Genomic DNA, 24,556 nt, shown 5'->3' with positions numbered 1-24,556 from the left:
AAAATTGTCCTTGCCAATTACCTACTCATTAATAACCCAGGGAACAAATAGATAAAGGATTTGGGAGGGAACAGCCACATGACTATTCTCTTTAAGCAAATTAAGAAATCTGCCAACAGGGTTATGAGAAGAAATGTGTAAAAGTGGCCCACTCTCCTATGCTAGTCCAGTACATTAACTTCATTTTTAAAAGGGAACATGATGCACGCACTGTGCCAGTCAAACAACCACAATGTGCCTAATGTTACCTTCCTCAGGGTCCTGTCTTGTTTCACGTGATTAGATCGTATATTATAGGCTCTGTACTGAAGGGGTCTTCACAAAGAGTGTCAAATTGGTTGGTAGCCTGCAGGACTCTCAGTGACAGCCACAAAATTCATAGTCAACTAACCAGAAGACTGTGCCACATCTTATTAAGCAAACATGGGCTGTGTCACAGAGATCCTTGCCTTTGTGAACTCCAGCCTAGACTATTGCAATGTACTAGCTATGGCATCCCCAACACTTACTTTGTTTTTTAAAGCTTCAGTTAGTGCAGAATGCAGCATCGTGCCTCTTCAGTAGCACTAGCGGCTGAGAGCGTGTCTTTATAGTGGCTTCCCATAGAACATTATAGGGCCAAATTTAAGGTCTCTTAATTTTCAGGCTCTGAATGGACTTGGTCCTGCAATTCATAGATCCCAAGGTCAGAAGGGACCATTGCAGTCATCTAGTCTGATCTCCTGTATAACACAGGCCAGAGAACTTTCCCAAAATAATTCCTAGAGGAGAGCTTTTTAGAAAAACATCCAGTCTTGACTGGAGAATCCACCACAACCCTGTAAAGTGTTCCAATGGTTAATTACTCTCACTGTTAAGAATTTACGCCTTATTTCCAATCTGTTTTTGTCTAGCTTTAATATCCAGCCATTAAATTGTCTTCTATCTAAGTAAAAAGTAGGATAGTGAGTTGGGTATTAAGTTTCCTCACCCTCTATTCTCATTGCTGGGAGAGGAAGATAGTGGTTAGGTAGCTGACTCTGTCTTAAGTAGGTTCAGAGGAAGAGGAAGGGGAGTCCAAGATGGCTTGTGAATGGCCAACTAATCATTGGTTTTGCACTTGCTTAAGGCAGATCTTGATAGGGTGCTAACAATTGTTAATCCTCTATCTCTCCACTCTGTATAATTTGTAAAGCCTAGTATTCCATTTTAAAGTATAGTAGAAATGAACATGTCTTTCATGGAATGTTGCAGTTTGGCCACCAAACGCTGCCACTCGTGTTCATGGAGTCCCTGCCTGTCTCTCATACATACTGCGTGAGTCCTGTTGAACATCACTCCCTTGCGTCTGATTGGATGTTTGTTTCACTCCGTCCAATGATTTTGTTTGGGAAAGGTCTGGGCTGTAGCTGATTGAACAATCTGAATGACAAATGGCCTCCCGCCTCAACAGTGGCTACCAATGACTTATTGGTTGGATCTTTTTTTAGGATTATTACATGCCTCACAAAAAATTATTAAGTAACTGATGGAAAACACTGGAGACCACTACAAGATAGTAGCTGAACTCTTCCCTTAACTATTGTGTTTTTGCCATATTTGTGACTCAGCTTTGATTCTGAATGTAAAAGCTTCCTTCTGTCTCATTTTTATAAAATATAAATCTCCTACTTCTGCTTATGTGGGAAGAAAATATTGTACACTGATCTGATGGTGAAGCAGTGCTCGTTTCTAGAAAACAAGATTTTAAAAAAAAGCTTCTTGGCATACACGTTACTACCGAAATATAACTAATCATTCAGAGGCATATTTCATTCCTCTGAATATTTTTCTGAAATGTCCAAGTCTGTTATAATTAAAAACGAGGGTCTGGTTATGTAACTCGAAGGCAAGAAGAGGATTTTTAGTTAATATTTTGGCAGGGACAGAGAGCAAAGCCTGCACTGTCATATTTCATCACTCTTCATTGCTCATTTCTGCCTACCACTTCAAAGTCAGAGTGCACACCTGCGTTCCCCAGGCTTCTGGTCTCTATCCAATGTCTGCTTTCTTTAGAGGGATATGGAGCAGATGTGTCAGGAGTGTGCTCTGAGGGTGTGCACACACAGAGAGTGGGTTTGAGCATGAATTGTCTAAATGATCATCTCTCGACCCTTTTTCTGTATTCTAATTCAGTTTTCATTCATAAAATGATCATTAATTAAAGGAATCTTCTGAAGGGGTAGACCAAAAAGTTAGCTTTTATTAAAAAATAATAATAATAATAATGAACCAGTCTGAGTGAAATTCCTCAAGAAAATGTAGATGATGGAAAGTAAATTGATTTCAAGTTTTCATCTCTAATACTCCTCTTGATGGCAAAAAAGTGTGTGGTGTCAAGGCCAATTACAGCAGGCTAGCCCACATTTTTGTAGCACTGGGTGAGCCCAGGCTCCTTTATGTATTTTGATGAGCAGTGAAATAGTTAACAATCAGAGGGATAGCCGTGTTAGTCTGGATCTGTAAAAGCAACAAAGAATCCTGTGGCACCTTATAGACTAACAGACGTTTTGCAGCATGAGCTTTCGTGGGTGAATACCCACTTCTTCGGATGCAAGAGAAGAAGTGGGTATTCACCCACGAAAGCTCATGCTGCAAAACGTCTGTTAGTCTATAAGGTGCCACAGGATTCTTTGTTGCTTTTATAGTTAACAATGTGGACATTTCAAGTGTCACCATTGGCATTTGAGTTAGCACCCACTGAAGTGACAGGGACAGTGCACATTTGAGAACTATTGCTTCAAGCGCTCTCTGCAAATTCAGACAGACATTACTCCGTTACATTCCCATTTTTGGAGATTTTCTTGCCTGCATAATAGAGACTTTTGTGTAATGAAAGCTGATGCTGTAGAGAACAGTTCTCCCGCACCCCTTGCTGCTGGCTAGTCTTTCACACACTCAACTCCTAGATCAAGCACCACATTTTGGTTGAATTAGAGAAGGGTTTCTAATCAATTTTCAGGTTAATAACCTATATGGAATAGAAACCATTCAACCATTTGATGTCAGGCACGCCACCTGTACACGGGAATAACCCCACCACTCATGCTCTCAGGGAAGATTTACCATGTGAGAAGCATTTTGAGGTCCTTGGCTAAAAGCTGCCAAATAGTATGGGAAATGGGAAAAATTGAATTGAGACCACAAGTATGTGTATCCAAGGCCGGTCTATATTACAGGGACTATAGCATCTTTGTATGTTATAACTAGGACTGTCAAGTGAGTAAAAAAATGAATCGCGATTAATCGCACTGTTAAACAATAATAGAATACTATTTATTTAAATATTTTGGATGTTTTCCACGTTTTCAGATCTTGATTTCAATTATAACACAGAATACAAAGTGTACAGTGCTCACTTTGTATTTATTTTTTATTACAAATATTTGCACTGTAAAGAACAAAAGAAATAGTATTTTTCAATTCCCCTCATACAAGTACTGTAGTGCAATCTCTTTATCATGAAAGTTGAACTTATAAATGTAGAATTATGTACAAAAAACTCCTGCTTGCCAAAAATAAAACAAGGTAAAAGTTTAGAGCCTACAAGTCCACTTAGTCCTATTTCTTGTTCAGCTAATCCTTCAGCTAATGGATTTTAATACTTACAGAGTAGTTTCTAGCCTCTGTAGTTGTAAAGCTGAAGAAAACTTTCTGAATTTGGCCTGACGCAGTGTTGCTTCCACAGATTAGAACAATAATTTTGAGAGGCATAACCTGCCCAATTCCCTTTCATGGAGTGTTTAACTCTGAAACGTAATGGCAATTTAAATGTCAACCATAATTATCTTGTTTAGCATAGTGCTTCTCAAACTGTATATTGTGGTCCATGTCTTAAGGCTGAAATCCTTTCTTGCATTCCTCCCCTTTCAGCATCCTGACCTCACATGCTTCCTACAGCAGCTGAAGTAGTAATAGTTCAGTGGTAAGGAGATGAGGTTGAAATATACTAAGGCTTTGGCTACACTTGCACTTCAAAGCGCTGCCGCGGCAGCGCTTTGAAGCGCTAAGTGTAGTCAAAGCGCCAGCGCTGGGAGAGCGCTCTCCCAGCGCTGTCTGTACTTCACCTCCCTGTGGGGAATAACGTACAGCGCTGGGAGCCACGCTCCCAGCGCTGGGGCTTTGACCACACTGGCGCTTTGCAGCGCCGCAATTTGCAGCGCTGGAGAGGGTGTGTTTTCACACCCTGCTGCAGTGCTGCAAATTTGCAAATGTAGCCAAGGCCTCAGGACTTGTCTATCTGGGAAACCCAGTTATACAGGTACGGTTATGTAGGTCTGTGCCCCACTCCCCTCCCCTGGTTTTGATACTTGTTGCAGTATGAGCATTTTTTTGTTTGTTTACCATAAAACCCTTCCCAAGTGACATAAGCTAAGCTGAAAAAAGTCACTCATATTAATAAGAGTATTCACAGTGGGGCTTATGCCAATTATATCTGTTCACATTCACTCCTTCAATTATACCAAAAACTTTTGTGTGGTAGGCAAGGCTTCAGTTTAATCCATGTGGTTGTTTGCTCAATTTCCTGTAGACTTCATGCTTAAGAGGATCAGTTTCCTCCTCCTTGCCTGCAGCCTCAACTCTTATGATCTTTTCAGATTAGTTAGTAGTTTTGGTTTTGTCCTCCTGTACACTTATTTTTCTAGTTCTGGTGTCAATAGCAAATTTGATTGCAGTTGAATTTACATCAAAGAAACCGCTGATTTAGAAAGATATGAAGCAGCTGCACAGAGTGTAGAGAGGGGCTTTAATTTTTTTTTTGGTCAAAAATTGCCTTTGGATGTCAAAATACTTTGTCAAAGACTTTTGGACTGAGCTACAACCACCAGGAAATTTCTTCATAGACATCATAGTGTTCGGTCATGTCTACACAAGCGATCTTACAGTGCAACAGCGGTACCGATACGGCTGTGCAGCTACTTGTGTAGCCGCTCTTTGCCAACAGGAGAGAGCTTTCCCCTCGATCTAATAAAATCACCTAAATGAGCGGCAGTAGCTATGTCGGCAGGAGAACGTCTCCCACCGACACAGCGCCGTGCACATGAGCGCTTACGCCTACGAAACTTATGTTGCTCAGGGATGTGGTTTTTTTCACATTCCTGGGCGACATACATTTTGCAGGCATAAGGGGTAGTGTAGACATGGCCTTAGTCTTCCTGGATGTAAAATAGATAGCTGCTTAACTGCAGAGACAGAAACAAACTTGCTGACCGTGGTTTGATGGTTGCCAGCAGAAACTTCTGTCTAATATGCTTGTCCACTAGGAGTGGTTTAATTTGAAGGGCCCCTCCACAAGAATAACCCAATAGGTTTGAAAGATACAAATACAATGTTCGTGATCCTCACGATTGCTGGGTTGGAGGTGGAAGATTTCCAACAGCTGGGAAATGGGAAAATCTAGGGGATTAGAAGATGCTGCAGATGTTGGGGGAAGAAATTAAATAACAAAACCAAACACAAACATATCCTCCCTCCCTGAAGAAGGGGGAAAAAAGCAGCAACTGTGTGAAACAAAGTTAATTTTCTTTAAAACTGTTCACTTAGACTACAAATGACCTTAGTAGTCAGTTTGTTAGAACTTGTCTGTCTGGCTTGAATGAATTTGCCTAAAATAAAATGAAAAGCACATTGTTCTGGAAGCCAGTGTTATAGGCTTTAAAGAGCTCTGTCACCTAAATATAATAATAATAATAATAATGTCCAACTCTGATACAGCACTTTTCATCAATAGATCTCAAAGCACTTTGCAAAGGAGATCAGTGTCATTCATATGCAAATTAACTGCTTTATTAGCTGGAGAGAATAGTAGTTTCTCATATGAAATATGTATATACACACTTAATAAAAGGCAAGAAAAATCAAGAACCAAAAAATCTAATAGACTATCAGTGAGAGTAAGAAACCATAAACTGCTACAAAATATAGGTGGGGCTCATCTGGGAGAAATTGAGGCGGGGGGAGTGAAAGAGTTCTCTTAATGAATGATTCCACTGCTTACACGACCAGTCATTATTTGCGGCTGTCTCAGAAACACCAGATTAAGACCAGGTCTACACTATGTGTTTTGTTGGCATAATTATTGTTGGTGAGGGGCGCAGGGGAAAAATACCACACTGCCTCACCGACATAGCTATGCCTGCAAAACCCCCACTGTAAACCCAGGTGTGCCAATTGAAGAGTGCTGCTATCGGCATAGCTAACATCATTCGGGGAGATGATGTTACTATCGCACCAGAAAAACTCTTCCTTGTCAGCATAAGAAGGGTCTACCTCAGGGGGGCTCACCTGATATAGCTCTCCTGGCAAAGTGTTTGTTGTGTAGGAAAGGCCTATGAGTATGTACTGTAAACTAGAATGAATGTTACCATTAACTAGATCAAATGTATGTGTGTAACTTTGCGTAGTTACCGAAGGAATACTGATGTCAGTTGTACAGTTCATTTACTGTCTCAAAAATGCAGTGATTATAATTTCACAGTCGAATAAAGCGTCCAAACATTACCCCCAAAGAGCCAGAGTATTATATCTAATTGTATCAAGTGGAGCTGACTACGGCCACCCAGATCTTTTAATATTAAACATGCAATATCTGAAGACTACATTTCCCAGTGTGCAATATTGCTTTGCGATTCAAACAGCCTTCATTCTGAATGAAATGGAGCATTGTATACAGTAACTGGTAGTCTCCAGAGGCCATGTCACTATGCTAAAGGGTGACATTGAGCTGTTTTGATCTGCAAAGTCATGCTTTGGTCATTCCTGCTCTAATGTCAACTCTAAGTTGATAAACTTTTTTTAAACTGAAGAGAACATTTAATGTTGCGTCGCTTCATAAAATAAGGCCACTGGATACCTCTGTAAGAGGCAGTGTAACTGAACGGGAAAAGGCTGGGTCCATCAAGCCTATTCATTTTAAAGTAGAACTGTGTAAATAATTTGTTTTTTGGTTAGTTGGTAATTCTGAAAATTAAAAAAAAATGTTGGGTCGAATGAAACATTTTGTTTCGCTTCAGACCAAATTTTTCCTGTGATATTGAGCTTTATTTTCTTTTAATTTTTAAAATAGAATTAAAGGTAATTTTAGAAAAGTCCTTTTGAGTCAAAGTCTAAATGTTTCTTTTTGAAAATATTGAAACAAAATGTTTTATACCTTTTCAGTCTTTTAGGGTTCTTTGTTTTATTTTTTTGGACTGAAACAATTCACCAAAATTGATACAAATTGCATAAAAAGTTTTGGTTAACCCAAATCTGCATGTTTCTTCAAAAACATTTTTTTTTCTAGTCCAAAATTTTTGCCCAGCTCTACTTCTCATAATTTTCCCTTCCTTGTTGCAGAAGGACAATGACAAATAGGTTCCTCCATCTGAAGACCTGGCTGATGTTTTCAGTTTGCTTCCGTGTCCTCTCAACATCTTGCTCTGTTTTCTTTTCTTGGAGGTATTTGAATTGCTGCTATTTCTGGATGGCTCTGTTTTAACAATCTGCCTCGTAAACAGAGCTGGGAAGTAGCATCATCTTGCTCTGCTGGTCTTTGATTATTACAGGTAGGGCAGGAATTTTGAAGGTGACTAAGTAATAGTTATAAATCTCTATAGCCTGATGCAGTGGGTCGGACTGAGTTCCTCTAGAGTATCTTTAGCTAGAAACTGCAACTTTGGCCTGATCTACACTTACAAGTTAGGTCAACTTAGTTATGTTGCTCAGGGCTGTGAAAAATCCCTGGTATAGATGCAGATGTAGCTGCTGTTGCTCTGGGAGTTGGTGGTCCTACAGCAATGGAAGAACCCTTCCTGTTGCTGCATGCTCCATCTGCGCTACATAGTGGATTATGCCACATAGCTATGGTGGTATAGTCCCTGTCGTATAGACATCGCTTTAGATGCATACATTTGTGGTCCCAACTGAATCTTTCTCATTTCCCATACTATTTGGCAGCTTTCAGACAAAGATCTCAAAATGCTTCTCACACAGTAAATCTTCCCTGAGCGCATGAGTGGTTTTCCCATTTACAGATGGAGTGCCTGATATCGGATGGTTAAAGGATTTCTATTCCATATAGGTTGTTATACTGCTGTCATTACCCGAGTGTCTGAGCTACTTCCAGTTGCACATTAAGTGACGTAACTAACTTCTGTTGGGTGTGGTTTGTTCTGTTCTGGTGAAGGTTAAGCAGAGGCAAAGTCAGACGTGAAACTCAAAAGTCCTGGTTCCCATTTCTCTGTTCTAACCACTAGTCCATGCTCCCTGCCTCCTACACACTAGGCAAGTGACACAAACACGCATGTGAGCCATGTGCTCAGCTCAAGCACTTGGATACCACAGTGACCAAACCCTTCTTCCCACCCCACTCCAGAAATAGGGACTCTGTTTTTAGACTGTCTGACTTGTCAACCAGCTGTGATATAAATCAGTATCACCCTAACCTTTAGAAACTTCCCTGTGTATTATATCTGATTAATTAAAATCCACCCCTAATAATACTTGGCACTTTCCTGCTGCTTGGGAGTCACATAGGTTCCTCTAAATTATTTTTCCTTTTTAATAATTTAAAAGCAAAAAACCTATCAGAGGAATTGTCTCCTCCCCTCGGGATGTGTTGTATGTTTCCTGAAGAAACAGTTACTATTAGACAGAAATGTGGAAAGAGATTTTAGAATAGACTGTTTCAGTTTTACAGGGGTATTTTTAAGGGCTTGTATCCCATGTTCGGTGTCCTTTGGGATGGAACTGACTTTGGCGATGGTAGGACTCATTTAAATGTCACTTGTGCCTGCATGACAGAGCAAAGCAAATGCTGCCACATGTGGACTTAGAAACCAGCCTGGGACTAAAATCTCAAAGGGGTTTAAATGTGGGCACTGTGTCCTCTCTCTTGACCCCGTTTGCCTTTCTACTACCCTATCTCTTGCTCCTCCCTTCACCTTCAAGCTCCTTGAGCCTATTCCCACTCCCTCGACTTCCTCTTCTCAAACGCCGTCCTGGATCTGCTGCCCTCTGGTTCCATCCTCTTCATTTCACCTCTTCTGAAGGTCACCAATTACTGTCTAAGGCTATGGCTACACTTGCACTTCAAAGCGCTGCCGCGGCAGCACTTTGAAGCGCTAAGTGTAGTCAAAGCGCCAGCGCTGGGAGAGAGCTCTCCCAGCGCTGTCCGTACTCCACCTCCCTGTGGGGAATAACGTACAGCGCTGGGAGCCGCGCTCCCAGCGCTGGGGCTTTGACCACACTGGCGCTTTGCAGCGCTGGAGAGGGTGTGTTTTCACACCCTGCTGCAGCGCTGCAAATTTGCAAGTGTAGCCATGGCCTAAGACCTTGCCTGAAGTAGTATGATGGTAGCTGTGACACTTCCCAGCGAGGGCTGTCCGAGGCACACTGTGTCACAGTAGCGTGTGTTAGTTAACGTGTGCTAACATCATAGCTTAAATCCTAGTCTCAACAAGGCCTTGAAACCTCTTCTCTGTTCACACCGTAGCTGGTTACTTCCAAATCTACCTCTCCTGCCACCTTACATCTTGTCTTGGGTGTTCTGACACCAACTTAAATACCACGTGGCGGAAACTGAACGACATCTTTCTCCTATGCCCGACAACATCCAGGCTGTTGCTAAATCCAGACGACTCTTCATTTATGGTTTCTTTCAATTCAGTCTTTTCCTTTCCAGCCTGACTGCTTAAATCCCTTATCTGAGCTCTGATTATTTCCGGCTTTGACTACTGCAACTACCTCTTTTCTTGTCTCTGTCTCAGTCTGCTTAAAATTCTACTACAAAAAATGTTTCTCCCACAGCTTTGACCCTTTCTCATGCCCTTCCTCAGATATCGCTTTTGGCTTCCCCTCTCCTAAACCGAAAGCAGGTTTCTGGTCCTTTCCACTTCACCCCCCCCCCCCACATTCTTGCTCCCACCTTTCCCTTCACTCCATGCAAACCTCCTCCCTAACAGATGCATCTGTTCCTGCCTTGCGTTCTCATCTTCCTGATTTCCTCCCTTGTGTCTCTTGTGCCTGCAGTGATCTTCCATGTCTAGTGTCCTAGTTAACCACCCTCTCTTCATTCATACCACTCCTTCTAAAACTCACTTATTCCATGAAACCTTTCAGTGATGATAGATCGGGGACAGGAATCCGTGTATAACAATTCACGCACAACATGTGGCTTGCACATGTACCCGCAAATGGCCATTTCTTTGCTCCTGTCCTTCCCCCAGGCTTTTTCAGGGACTGTGTGAGGGTTGATGAGTTAATGTTTGTAAATTTCTTTGAGGCCTGGTCTACACTACGAGTTTAGGTCGAATTTAGCAGCATTAAATCCAATTAACCCTGCACCCATCCACACAGTGATATTTTTGTTCACATAAAGGGCTCTTAAAATCTATTTCTGTACTCCTCCCCAAGGAGGGGAGTAGCGCTGAAATCGACATTGCCAGTTCGAATTAGGGTTAGCATGGACGCAATTCGACAGTATTGGCCTCCAGGAGCTATCCCACAGTACACCATTGTGACCACTCTGGACAGCAATCTGAACTCGGATGCACTGGCCAGGTAGACAGGAAAAGCCCCGCGAGCTTTTGAATTTCATTTCCTGTTTGCCCAGCGTGGAGAGCTGATCAGCACAGGTAACCATCAGTCCCAGAATCGAAAAAGAGCTCCAGCATGGACCGTATGGGAGGTACTGGATCTGATCGCTGTATGGGAGACGAATCTGTGCTATCAGAACTCTGTTCCAAAAGACGGAATGCCAAAACATTTGAAAAAATCTCCAAGGCCATGATGGACAGAGGCCACAACAGGGACTCAACACAGTGCCGTGTGAAACTTAAGGAGCTGAGACAAGCATACCAGAAAGCCAAAGAATCAAACAGGACAGAGCCGCAGACATGCTGCTTCTATGCTGAGCTGCAGGCAATTCTAGGGGGTGGGGGCCGCCACCACTACCCCATCCCTGTCCGTGGACTCCGATGATGGTGTACTCTCAGTCACCATGCCTGAGGATTTTGCGGACGGGGAAGATGAGGAGGAGGAGGAGGACGAGGTTGAGGAGACCATTGTGAAAGTAGAATTAATTATATTGTAAAAATAAGAATGGATTAAAGAAATATTGTATGTACCTTTAAGCAGAAATAAGAAATGTTGAAATACAGGTGCCAGGAAAAGAAACATTAGGCATAAACAATGGTGCTAATGGCGAAACATTAACAGAAGATCGGTAATAGTTAGTAAGGAAATAAGATATGCATGCCTAGCCCAGGTAAACTTATCTGATTCTGCTTCCTTTGTTATCTTGTTAAGTTCTCACCCTTTTATCTGTATAAATAAGATAGCTTGTGTCTTGCATGGTGCTCACATTATCTGGGTGTTATTAGCAGAGCGCTGTGCTAATAAAACAGAGTGGTCTGACAAACTGAGAGTCCTGAGTCTAACTTTGACACCATACAGCACACCATTCTCCCCAACAGCCAGGATCTTTTTCTCACCCTGACTGAAATACCCTCCCAAGGTGGTATCCCGGACCATGAAGCTGTAGAAGGGACCTCTGGTGAGTGTACCTTTGTAAATATAAAACGTGGTTTAAAAGCAAGCGTTTTTTTTAATGATTAATTTGCCCTGAGGACTTGGTATGCATTCTTTGCCAGTGCAGCTACTGGAAAAGTCTGTTAATGTGTCTGGGGATGGAGTGGAAATCCTCCAGGGACATCTCCATGAAGCTGTCCTGGAGGTACTTTTTGCAGAAGGTTTCTGGGGAGAGCAACCTTATTCTGTACTCCATGGTAGGACACTTTACCACGCTATGCTAGTAGCAAGTAATCTGGTATCATTGCATGACAAAGCCTGGTAGCATATAGTCTCGGTGTTTGCTGGCATTCAAGCAACATCCGTTCTTTATCTCTCTCTGTTATCCCCAGGAGAGTGATATCGTTCATGGTAACCTGGTTGAAATACGTGAATTTAATTAAGGGGACATTCATAGGTGGCCGTTCCTACTGGACTGTTTGCCTGTGGCTGAAAAGAAATCCTTCCCGCAGTTAGCCAAGTGGTGGTGGTGGTGGCTTTGGCGCTGAGCTGTTCGCGTTTGGCTAGCAGGGATCTTCCCTGATACCAGCCACGCGGTGTGGGGAGGGTTAAAGCAATCATCCCAGAGAATTGGATGGGGGTGGGGGTTAGTTTGGTTTCTGCTGCTGCACGTTAACACGAAAACCACAGCCCTAAATGGACAACTCAACGGGCTTTGCTTGGTATGGGAAAGGAGGGCGCTGCTGTTATGAAGGTTGCAGAAGTCGAAAGACTATGGCTTACCATGGCCGCCTGCAAGCCGAATTCTGTTGCCTGGCATGTTTGATGTCTAAACACTAAAGCCGCAGGCACTCAATATAAGATGCAAAAAATGACCTTGTACCAAAATCACGTGTGCTATGTAATGTGAATAGTGTTGTCCACTGTAAAATGTATCTTTTTAAATACTTCTCTCCCTTTTTTTCCTCCTGCAGCTGCAAATGTTTCAAGCCTCCCTCCTCCGTCCCAAAGGCTATCTCAGATAAGGCGGCAAAAAAACCACACGTGCAATGAAATGTTCTCTGAGCTCATGCAGGCCACCCGCACTGAAAGAGCTCAGCAGAAAGGGTGGAGGGACACAATAGCACAGGACAGGAAAGCGGCCAGTGAACGTGAGCAGAGGTGGCGGCAGGAAGATGAGAGGATGCACGATGGGGCTACTGCGGGAACAAACAGACATGATGCGGCGTCTGGTAGAGGTTCAGGAACGTCAGCTGGAGAGACTGCCGCTGCAGCCCCTGTTTAACCACCTTCCCTCCTCCCCATGTTCCAAAGCCGCCTCCTCACCCAGACGCCCAAGAACGCGAGTGCGTAGGCTCCAGGCACCCAACCACTCCATCCCAGTGGACAGAAGGCTGTCATTCAACTAGTATTGAAGTGGCCTTTTCCTTCCCTCCTCCCAAACCCCACACGGGCTACCTTGTGAGCTATCTCCCTATTTTTATTATCAGTTAATAAAGAATACATGGTTTTTAAAAGATAGTGACTTTATTTCCAATCTGTGATCGAAGGGGGGAGGGCGGTTTGCTTACAGGGAATTTTAGAGTCAACCAAGGGGGCGGGTTTTCAAGGAGAAACAAATAGAACTGTCACACGGTACCCTGTCCACTCATGAAACTGGTTTTCAAAGCTTCTCTGATGCGTAGCGCTACCTGGTGTGCTCTTCTAATCACCCTGGTGTCTGGCTGCGCGTAATCGGCCTCCAGGCGATTTGCCTCAACCTCCCACCTTGCCATAAACATCTCCCCCTTACTCTCACAGAGACTGTGGAGCACACAGCAAGCAGCAATAACAATGTGGGATATTGATGTCACTGAGGTCTGAGCGAGTCAGTAAACTGCGCCAGCGACCCTTCAAACGTCCAAATGCACACACTACCACCATTCTGCACTTGCTCAGCCTATAGTTGAACAGCTCCTTACTACTGTCCAGGGTGCCTGTGTACGGCTTCATGAGCCAGGGCCTTAAGGGGTAGGCTGGGTCCCCAAGGATAACTATAGGCATTTCAGCACCCCCAACAGTTATTCTTCTTCGAGTGATTGCTCATATCCATTCCATGTAGGTGTGCACACGCCACGTGCACGTTCGTCGGAAGACTTTTACCCTAGCAACTCAGTGGGTCGGCTGGGCGCCCCCTGGAGTGGCGCCACCATGGCTGCGGCTATATACCCCAGCCGATCCACCCACTCCTCAGTTCCTTCTTACCGCCCGTGTCGGTCGTTGGAACAGTGGAGTGCAGCTTAGTTGACCTTCACCTCCCTAGCGTTCTCATAGCTTTCCTGTATATAGTTCAAATCAGTTTAAAAGTTAGTTAGTAGTCATTTCTATAGTTGTTATATTAGAGTTTAATACGTTTAGTCGGGTTTGGGGCTTTTGCCCTCCTCGCACCGGGGCCGGCGCTCATGCCCGGTTCCCCAGGATTCAAGCCGTGTTCGGCTTGTCATCACCCGATGCCTACAGGAGATCCACATGACTCCTGTTTAAAGTGCCTCGGGGAGTCGCACTTATCCTCCAAGTGCGCAATTTGCAAGTCCTTCAAGCCTCGGACAAAGAAGGAGAGGGACATTAGACTAAAACAGCTCCTCATGGAGGCGGCTTTAACCCCTCCGTCTTCGGCACCAAGTGCGCCTTCGTCGGACGCAAAGAGCTCGTCTTCGGCACCGGGCCGCACCGGTGCACCTGCTCCTTCTCGGCACTTAACGTCGTCAGTGCCTAAGTCAGTCCAGAGGCGCTCACTCTCTCCTAGAGCGAAGACTTCTAAGACCCCTGCCGCCCCGGCACTGCCCGCGGTGCGGCACGAGGGCACGGCTCCACCGCACCGCATGGTGCCTGCAACCACCATGCTACCGCCTGAGCCGTCGACTCCGGCTCCCCAGGGACCGTTGAGTCTGGCTCCTGTCTCCCCGGCACCTGCTGTGGTTGAGTTGATGGTGCCTTCTACGCCGGAGGTCTGCGAGGTGGCTAAGGACCTAATAGCGCGCTCAGATGCGGCACCGCCACCGCCCCCGGCACCGCCGGTGCGGGCTGTCCAATCGATGGGGAAGCCGGTGCTGATCCATCCTGCCTCCTCCAGCGCCCGGCACCGCTCCTGGTCACGGTCCCGCTGTCGCTCCAGGTCCCGGCACTGGTCTCTCTCCTTCCGCTGATCACAGTCCCGGCACCGCTCCTTGGCACGGCGACGATCGGACTCGCGGCACCACTCTAGATCCCGGTCGCCGTCATATTTCTCCCGGCACCGGTCGAGGTCTCGGCACTGGTCACGGCACTGCTCCTCTAGAAGCCGCTCCAGGTGCCGTTACACCAGGTCCAGGTCGACCTCCCGGCACCGAGCCATTCGCAGGTCCCGTTCTCGGCACCGCAGTTTCTCCCGGCACCACTCCCCGGTGCGGAAAAGTACCAAGTCGGTGGGAACGTCGGCTGAAGGCCTATCCGCACCACCATGGCCGTCCAGGCATCCCTCGGCGTCCTCGCACATGGGGAGCTACTATTCACAAGACCCGGAGGCAGACGTACCGGAGGGCCTGTTTCAGGAACCGCAGCCTGAAACGCAGGGTAACCAGCAGTGGCCCTTTTGGACACCTTGGGCGTACCATCAGGCCCAAGGTGCTCCACTTGCTCCATCACGGGCCGCCACCTCTGACCGTCGGGCCCCTGAGGCCACAATTACTCGCCCTCCACCTGCGGGCGGAGACGGCCAGTTACCGCCTCTGGTCACCTCCCCGATGCCTCCTGAACAGGAGCCTCAGATCGAGGAGCAGATGCCAGATGTCCTGGCCCCCGGGGTATCGTCCTTCTCTTCGCCTGATGAGGCAGTGGCGGGCGCGTCATCCTCCAGCCCACCTCCAGTCGACCTTGCTTCTCATCAGGACCTCCTTAGGCGGATTGCCCTGAATATCAGCTTGCAGATAGAGGAGGTCCCAGGTCGAGGACCCTGTGTGCAGCATCTTGGCGGCGGACGCACCCACGAGAGTGGCCCTGCCATTCATTAAGACGATCCAGGCCAAGGCAGCTACCCTCTGGCAATCGCCTGCATCAATTCCACCGACGGCTAAGGGGGTCGAGCGGAAATATATGGTGCCATCCAGGGGGTATGAGTACCTTTACATGCACCCTCCTCTCTAGTCGTCCAGTCGGTGAATGACAAGGAGCGCCATGGTCAACCGGCCCCCGCACCGAAGTCCAAAGAGGCCAGGAGGATGGACCTCCTGGGCCGTAAAGTTTACTCAGCAGGCGCCTTGCAACTCCGGGTTGCCAATCAACATGCGCTGCTGAGTCGTTATGACTATAATACCTGGACAGAGATGGCAAAGTTCCGGGAGTTGCTTCTCCCAGATTCTCGCCAAGAGTACAAGGCCTTCCTGGAGGAAGGAAAGAAGGTAGCTAGAACGTCCTTGCAGGCCTCCCTGGATGCGGCTGACTCCGCAGCCCGAACCTTGGCAGCAGGTGTTACCATGAGGTGCATCTCTTGGTTGCAGGGGTCCAACCTTCCGCCTGAACTCCAGTACACCATTCAAGATTTGCCCTTTGAGGGGAAAGACCTTTTTTTGGAGAAAACTGACTCTAGGCTGCAGAGCCTGAAGGACAATCGGGTTACTATGCGTAACCTAGGTATGCATTTGCCTGTCACCCAGCGCCGCACTTACCGCCCTCAACACTTCTGTCCCTACTCTGTCCCTAGACGTGGACAGGACTTTAGCAGATGCCGAGGACGAGGAGGCCGCAGGCGTTATTCCGGCCCTCAAGCAGGCCAAAATTGCGGAGCCTCTAAGATGCAGCCGGACCCGAAGACGTCCTTTTGCAGGCACGCCTGGGGACAGCATACCTTTCTCAGTTCGGGATCCTTCCCCCCTGTTCTCCAACCGCCTCTCTTATTTTTTCCCTGCGTGGTCCCTCTTGACCTCAGATGTCTGGGACCTGTGCACCGTGAAGCACGGATACCACCTCCAGTTTGCTTCCACCCCGCCTTACCGTCCTCCCTCCCAGTCCCTCTTCAGGGACCCCTCTCACGAGCAATTCCTCTTGCAAGAGGTGCAGACGCTCCTCAGCATCGGAGCAGTGGAGGAGGTACCGAAGAAAGATTGGGGCAGAGGATTTTATTCCCATTACTTCCTAATCCGAAGTCAAAAGGAAGTCTCAGGCCGATCCTCGACCTCCGTGGCCTCAACAATTTCCTTTTGAAGTTAAAGTTCCAGATGGTCTCCCTAGGGACCATCATCCCCTCCTTGGACCCCGGGGACTGGTATGCTGCCCTCGACATGAAAGACGCTTACTTTCACTCTGGCCAAGGTTGCACCTATAAAGTCCAGCCTCTGCGTGGGATTTGTCCACGTTGAGCAGCAGGCTGAGGCTCGTGAACAGGTCCTGTGCCACTCGCACATGCTCTCTGACTTGTTCCCTGGAAGCCCCTTTCCTCGTTCAGGTTCCTGGCGTTGACGGCCGTCATCCGCAGCCTTCAAGCCTTCCCCACGACCTCGGTCCGCACCGGCCTCGCTCTGCTGGGGCACATGGCGGCGTGTACGTACGTCACCAAGTACGCCAGGCTCCGGCTCCGCCCCTTTCGGATGTGGCTCCACTCGGTGTACCGTCTGGCCAGAGACTCAATAGACACCTTGGTCACTGTGCTGCCGAATGTGCTTCACTCCCTCGACTGGTGGCTGAACCCCTCCGTGGTGTGTGCAGGGTTGCCCTTTCACCCACCCCAGCCCACGTTGTCTCTAATGACAGACGCGTCTTCCCTCGGCTGGGGAGCCCACCTGGGCCAACTGCGCACACAGGGCCTGTGGTCATCAGAGGAGCTCTCGCTCCACATAAACGTTCGGGAACTCAGAGCGGTCCGCCTCGCATGTCAGGCGTTCCGCAGGCTTCTATCTGGCCGTTGTGTCTCCGTCTTCACGGACAACACAACAGCCATGTACTACATCAACAAACAGGGCGGGGCCCGCTCTTCCCCCCTTTGCCGAGAAGCCATCCAGTTATGGGACTTCTGCATAGCACATACGATCGACCTGGTGGCATCCTTTCTCCCGGGAGTTCGGAACACTCTCGCGGATCGGTTGAGCAGATCCTTCCTGTGCCACGAGTGGTCCATAAGACCAGATTCCGCACACCATTTTCCGCAAGTGGGGATTTCCCCAGGTGGACCTCTTTGCGACGCATGCGAACAGGGAGTGCCAAACGTTCTGCTTGTTCCGGGGGCACTCACCAGGGTCGATCTCGGACGCATTTCTCATTCCATGGACTCACCAACTGTGCTATGCGTTTCCCCCATTCCCATTGGTCCACAAGGTTCTGCTGAAGCTCCGTCAGGACAGGGCTCATCTGATCCTGATTGCTCCGGCATGGGCCAGGCAACCCTGGTACACCACGCTGCTCAGCCTCTCTGTGTTCCCGGCGATCACCCTCCCCCTCTGCCCGGACCTTATAGCTCAGGAACACGGCAGTCTCCGCCACTCCACACTCTCCACCTCACGGCGTGGCTCCTGCGTGGCTAGACGCCTCAGAGCTCCGCTGCTCCGCACCTGTGCAACATGTCCTGCTCAGCAGCAGGAAACCTTCCACTCGCTCCACATACTTGGCCAAATGGAAGCGTTTCTCGCTCTGGTGTGTCTCACGGGCTCTTGCGCCCACGGCGGTCTCCGTGCCAGTTATCCTGGACTACCTATGGCACCTTAAAGAGCAGGGCCTGGCCTTATCGTCCCTGAAGGTCCACTTAGCGGCCATATCCACTTTTCATCCTGGCGAAGGTGGGCACTCGGTGTTTTCTCACCCGGTGGTCGCTAGGTTCCGTAAAGGGCTGGAACGTCTCTACCCTCAGATCCGTCACCCCGCCCCTACCTGGGACCTGAACTTGGTACTCAACAGGCTCATGGGTCCGCCCTTTGAGCCAATGGCAACCTGTTCTCTCCTATACCTGTCACGGAAGACAGTTTTTCTGGAGGCCATTATTTCGGCTCGGAGGGTCTCTGAGATCCGAGCTCTCACTGTAGACCCTCCTTACACGGTCTTTCACAAGGACAAAGTTCAATTGCGGCCACATCCCGCTTTTCTCCCTAAGGTGGTCTCGGCCTTCCACACCAGTCAGGACATCTTCCTCCCGGTTTTCTACCCCAAACCTCATTCATCTCCACGGGAACAGAGATTACACTCCCTGGATGTCCGCAGGGTGCTTGCATTTTATATTGACCATACAAGGCCCTTTCGTAAGTCCCCCCAGCTCTTTGTGGCCATAGCGGACCGCATGAAAGGCCTTCCCATCTCCACTCAAAGGATCTCCTCGTGGCTGACAGCATGCATCCGCACGTGCTATGACTTGGCCCATGTCCCAGCGGGCCACCTCACTGCCCATTCTACCAGGGCTCAGGCTTCTTCAGCCGCTTTCCTGGCACACGTACCGGTTCAGGAGAGATGCCGTGCAGCGACCTGGTCATCGGTCCATATGTTTGCTTCGCACTACGCTCTGGTGCAGCAGTCTAGAGACGATGCGTCCTTCGGCTCGGCAGTTTTGCATTCTGCCACGTCTCACTCCGACCCCACCGCCTAGGTAAGGCTTGGGAATCACCTGCATGGAATGGATATGAGCAATCACTCGAAGAAGAAAAGACGGTTACTCACCGTTGTAACTGTTGTTCTTCGAGATGTGTTGCTCATATTCATTCCACACCCACCCTCCTTCCCCACTGTCGGAGTAGCCGGCAAGAAGGAACTGAGGAGTGGGTGGGTCGGCTGGGGTATATATCCGCGGCCATGGTGGCGCCACTCCAGGGGGCGCCCAGCCGACCCACTGAGTTGCTAGGGTAAAAGTCTTCCGACGAACGTGCACGCGGCGCGCGCACACCTACATGGAATGGATATGAGCAACACATCTCGAAGAACAACAGTTACAACGGTGAGTAACCATCTTTTTTCTGGTCTGGGAAGTAAATCCCTTCCTGCAGCCATTTAAACAGACCAGAGTTCCTGAAGATGCGAGCGTCATGAACCTTTCTCAGCCATCCCACATTGATGTTGGTGAAACATCCCTTGTGATCCACCAGTGCTTGCAGCTCCATTGAAAAGTACCCCTTGCAGTTTATGTACTCACTGGCGTGGTGCTCTGCTGCCAAGATAGGGATATGTGTTCTGTCATCGCCCCACCACAGTTAGGGAATCCCATTGCAGCAAAGCCATCTACTGTGACCTGCACATTTCCCAGAGCCACTTACCTTTGATAGCAGCAGCTCAGTGATTGCTTTGGCTACTTGGATCACAGCAGCCTCCACAGTAGATTTACCCGCTCCAAATTTATGCCTGACTGACCGGTAGCTGTCTGGCGTTGCAGGCTTCCAGAGGCTATCGCCACTTGCTTGTGAACTTTGAGGGCAGCTCTCATCTTGGTATTCTTGCAGTTCAGGGCAGGGGAAAGCAAGTCACAAAGTTCCTTGAAAGTGCCCTTATGCATGCGAAAGTTTCGCAGCCACTGGGAATCATCCCAGACCTGCAACACTATGTGGTCCCACCAGTCTGTGCTTGTTTCCCGGGCCCAGAATCGGCGTTCCACGGCATGAACCTGCCCCATTAACACCATGATGTCCACATTGCTGGGTCCCGCGCTTTGAGATAAGTCTGTGTCCATGTCCTCATCACTCTCATCAGCAGCATCCAGTAAACCTACGGTGACAGTGAAAAAAGCTTGAATGGGCTCCATGCTTGCCATGCTATGGCGTCTGCTCGGGCAATCCAGGGAAAAGGGTGTGAAATGATTGTCTGCCATTGCTTTCACGGAGGGAGGGTTGACTGGTGACATTTACCCATAACCACCCGTGATACATTTTTGGCCCCATCAGGTATTGGGAGCTCAACCCATAATTCCAATGGGCAGCGGGAACCATGGGGTAGCTACCACAGTGCACCGCTCTGAAAGTCGACTCTTGCCACGGTACTGTGGACGCACACCGCCAAATTAATGTGCTTAGTGTGGACGCATGCACTCGACTTTATACAATCTGTTCCCCAAAATCGACTTCTGTAAAATCGGAGTAAGAATGTACCACGTTGTATAAGTGCTACATATTTATTCCTTTATTGAGTGGTTTACTGCTAGTCATGTCAGACAAGGGTGAAACTTCATGAAACTTTTTGTGTTCGGCCATAATGATTCTGACCTGATGCTTAGACTCTAAACAGAAAACTCAATTTAAAAATAACCTCTACGTAGTTTAGTGGCAGCAGTTTGTATCTTTGGTCAAACGTCTCAAAGTGTGAGTGCGGGAGGATGGGGCTGTCACTGTACCAAGGGTAATTGGATCCTGGAGGACTTCTCCCTCCACAAAGATCCCCTCAGAGTGCCTCAGTGTTTGGAAGCAAGGTTTTTTATACCTCTTGTTTTAAATTTCCAGTTCCTTCTCTGCCTTCCAGTGCAACCATCAATTCAGTCGCCCAAAGGGCAACTTCCATTGGGTAAGATAATTTCTGTCCCATTCTCAGTGAGTGGAGTGATCTGAGTGTGGCAGGAGAGATGGTCAACCCCATTTTCTTACACTGCATCAGTTTAGTAATGTTTGTCCTGTGATTTGTCTCCCTTAACAGTAGCTATTAATGGAAGGACACGGGGTGACCAAAACAGAACACATGGATACCATTGAGGCCCATGCCGTGGCCCAGCAGGTGCAGCAGGTCCACGTGGCCACATACACAGAACACAGCATGTTGAGTGCAGACGAAGATTCACCGTCTTCTCCTGAGGATACCTCCTATGACGACTCTGATATTCTCAACTCTACTGCTGCTGATGAGGTCACTGCCCACCTGGCTGCTGCAGGTAAGCTTACTTGGACACTTGTGATTATTCGCCTGCTGTCCCAGGCGTTCGTTGCAAATAGCACCTGAGTGCAGTCGTTTAATGTGACTGACTTCTCTCTTCACCAAACCGGGCTGGGTGGTTATTGCGCCAGGTTTAATCACAGGGCCATGCAATGCCAACAGAATGAGTATTGCTGTATTGAGTAACGCCATGTTGATATCCACAGTGTGGTGGAGCTGGGGAAAATATATTTATCGTTAAAGTGCAAGTGCCAGCAGTATCTGATTGCTGCACAGAAAGGTAAAGGAGAGGCAGAAATTTTCAAAGGACAACCAGCTTCCATCACCAAATAAAACAGTGTGGCATAAAGAACACTAACCAAAATAACCCAATAAATCCCCCCACAAACCAGAGTAGGATGTAAACTGACACATCTTTAGCCTCACCTAAGATGATGTTACTAATGGGCTTGGGCATATTTTAAGTAGGAAAAAATTCCAAAGTCATAGGTCCTTTCCAGTGAAGCCCCTACCTCCTGTCCTTGAAATCATGGATTGGTCCTAACCCTATTGGGCTCAAACATAGCAGCAGATAACGAATTGCAGACTGGCCTAACATCATTTCGATACCAAAGTAAAACCTTGGCGTACAATTGCTGAACAAAAGGCGACCTGTGAAGCTGTGGGTGTTTACTGAATTTTGTTAGTATCGCCTGCAGTGCCATGCAGTAAGTGTATGTCCATGTGGTATGAAATGTAAATGTGTTGAACACGGAGGCCCTGCCCTGAAGAGCTTACAATCTAAAGCAGAGATTGGCAACCTCCGGCATGTGACCCACCAGGGTAAGCCCCCTGGCGAGCCGAGCTGATTTGTTTACCTGCCGCGTCTGCAGGTTCGGCTGATCGCGGCTCCCACTGGCCACGGTTCACCGTTCCAGGCCAATGGGGGCTGCAAGAAGCTGCAGCCAGCACATCCCTCAGCCCGCGCCACTTCCCACAGCCCCAATTGGCCTGGAATGGTGAACCGTGGCCAGTGGGAGCCATGATTGGCTGATCCTGCAGACGCAGCAGGTAAACAAACTGGCCTGGCCCGCCAGAGGGGTTACCTTGACGGGCCGCGGGCCGAAGGTTGCCGATCCCTGGTCTAAAGAGACAAGAAGGTGCAGTACAGAGCATTGTACAACAGAATAGGCCCACCACACAATGGGGCATAGACCTTACAACTAGCTTGCTTCAAGCCACAGGTGAGGCCTGTTCAGGAGTCTCTGTAATGAGGAGTGGGAGGGCAATAGGCAACTGCTAAGAGCATGCTCAAAGCTTGTGATGCGGTACTAAAGAAAGCTGCGAGGGAGCAGCTAGGAGACCTCTGAGTATAGGGAGCAGGACAGGTATAGTAGGAAATAGGGGAAGAGATGTAGGTGGGTTGAGGATGTGTAGAGCCTTGAAAGGGAGAACGATTAACTTGAATTTGATGAGTAAGGAGAGTGAAAGCCAGTGAAGGGACTCAAGCAAGGAAGTGTTTATATGGTCAGAGCTGGGAGGGGATGGATGTATGGTGATCCTGGAGCACCTACCACTGTGGATTCCTGGGCCATGACTGGGGCTCCAAGGTGCTATGATAATACAAAGAAAAAAATAGTAGTACAAATACTAAATAACGTCGTGTCCAGTGCATGGCGTTACTTCCTAATTCCGGTTAGCAAAGTCACCATTAGATCCCTCCTAACATCTCACTTCTCCTTCAGTGTCCTCAGGCTGCGAGTTCACAGTAACAATAATTCAAAACCAAACAAATGAAAAAAAACCCAAATTCTTCCTCCTGGGTTTCTCAGTGTCCCATCCTCTGCAGAGGTTTTAATTAAGTGCATGCTATAAAATTCTAGGACTGGCCACCAGAGGGCAGCCTAGCAATAAGAATTGATAGACTGTGAAGAGGCTGCTGTGTTTCTGATCTCCAGCCCTGTCTCTCTATTGAAATTAGGAGTAATGATGAATTTAGAATAGAATTGGAATGGCACACAGCTTGCTAAAGTTGTCTTTGTCCTTTTGGTTTAATTTTTGCCTTCCCTCACTCACCAGATTGCCCTAACACCACACAACTGATGCCTAACCCTGCTATAGGTTGGTGTTATCAGGTGATGTCATATGAAATTCAGCAGGTTGGGAATCCAGTCTGCAACGTCTTGCGGGTCTTGTATGTAATCTTACATCTTCCAGTACAAAGGCTATGTATTGCTCTGGTTCCGCTTGTGGAGGAGCTGGGCTGGATTTTTTTTGTCTTAGTTAATGTGACTACCCAATTAACCAGCAACAGCAGACCTCCTCAGGAGTGCTCGTCAGCCCCTCCATAATTTTCCCATTCTTCACAGGCTCGTCAGGGATGAGAAGCAATATCTGAGATTTGAATTTTGTTCTTCCCATTAAATGCACATGGCACTAGTCCCGGGTCACCAATAATATGACACTTAATATGTCTGTAGCAATTAATGTTCAAAGAGTTATATAAACGTAAGCTAATTGACTTTTGCAACAGCCTTGTAAAACCAGTTATGAATTACAGGTCTGTCGCATCTTAGGCGCATTTAACATGCGCGATTTCAGCTCTACGCGGTCGGCAAAACCAAGAAAAAAACAGAAAAAAATAACAATTTAAATACTGTTTCTGTAGTGCGGGCGATTCCGCCCGCCATTACACTCAATGTAATTTTGACTATACGCGAAACATAACCCCAGTGTAAGATGAGACCGACCTGTATTTCCATTTTGCATATGGGGAAACTGAGGGGCAGAGGTTGTGACTTGCTCAAGAGTCAAATAGCAAGTCATTGATGGAGCCAGAATTAGAGCCCAGGGCTTTCTGACTCCAAGCTCTTGTCCTCATTCCTCCAGACTATTAACAAAAACTGAGAAAACTGCCCCGTCGCTCAGTTCAGCATGCAGAAGGTCGAGCTGCTTGCTGCAGGAAATCTGGGTTTAAAGTTTGCAAATGAAGGTTTTAATTTTAACTCTGCATTTTGGTGCTTCCCTGCTGCTCGGCAGATCACTATTACTGGGGCATTACTGTGGCCTGGCAAGTGGAGGGCCTGGAGCCGGAGAGCATAAAGCAACACCCAATCCTGCAGTGATGCTGGTGCCGCATCAGAAGATTTTCACTGTTCATAATGCTTTCACCAGTAATGCTTAAAGCAGCTTCAGCAGCTGTTTATTTTAAAGG

General features: G+C 47.5%; 1 protein-coding gene across 6 annotated transcripts in view; it reads left to right on the top strand.

Moving 5' to 3' along the window:
- NRF1 (nuclear respiratory factor 1) overlaps positions 1-24,556 on the top strand; it is a 117,461-nt gene that overhangs the window by 21,583 nt on the left and 71,322 nt on the right. For 3 of the 6 annotated variants that reach the window (XM_039519889.1, XM_039519891.1, XM_039519890.1), the window contains exon 2: positions 21,133-21,361. In XM_039519889.1, coding sequence (XP_039375823.1) covers positions 21,139-21,361 — 223 coding nt within the window. In that variant the 5' untranslated portion in view covers positions 21,133-21,138. Of the gene's footprint in view, positions 1-7,439; positions 7,456-21,129; positions 21,362-24,556 lie in introns of those variants that run through there. The other 3 variants (XM_039519893.1, XM_039519892.1, XM_039519894.1) reach the window with 2 other exon arrangements.

Source organism: Mauremys reevesii, linkage group 1 (genome assembly GCF_016161935.1).
Source record: "Mauremys reevesii isolate NIE-2019 linkage group 1, ASM1616193v1, whole genome shotgun sequence".
Lineage (NCBI taxonomy): Eukaryota > Metazoa > Chordata > Testudines > Geoemydidae > Mauremys > Mauremys reevesii.
This window is presented reverse-complemented; position numbering and strand designations above follow the sequence as displayed.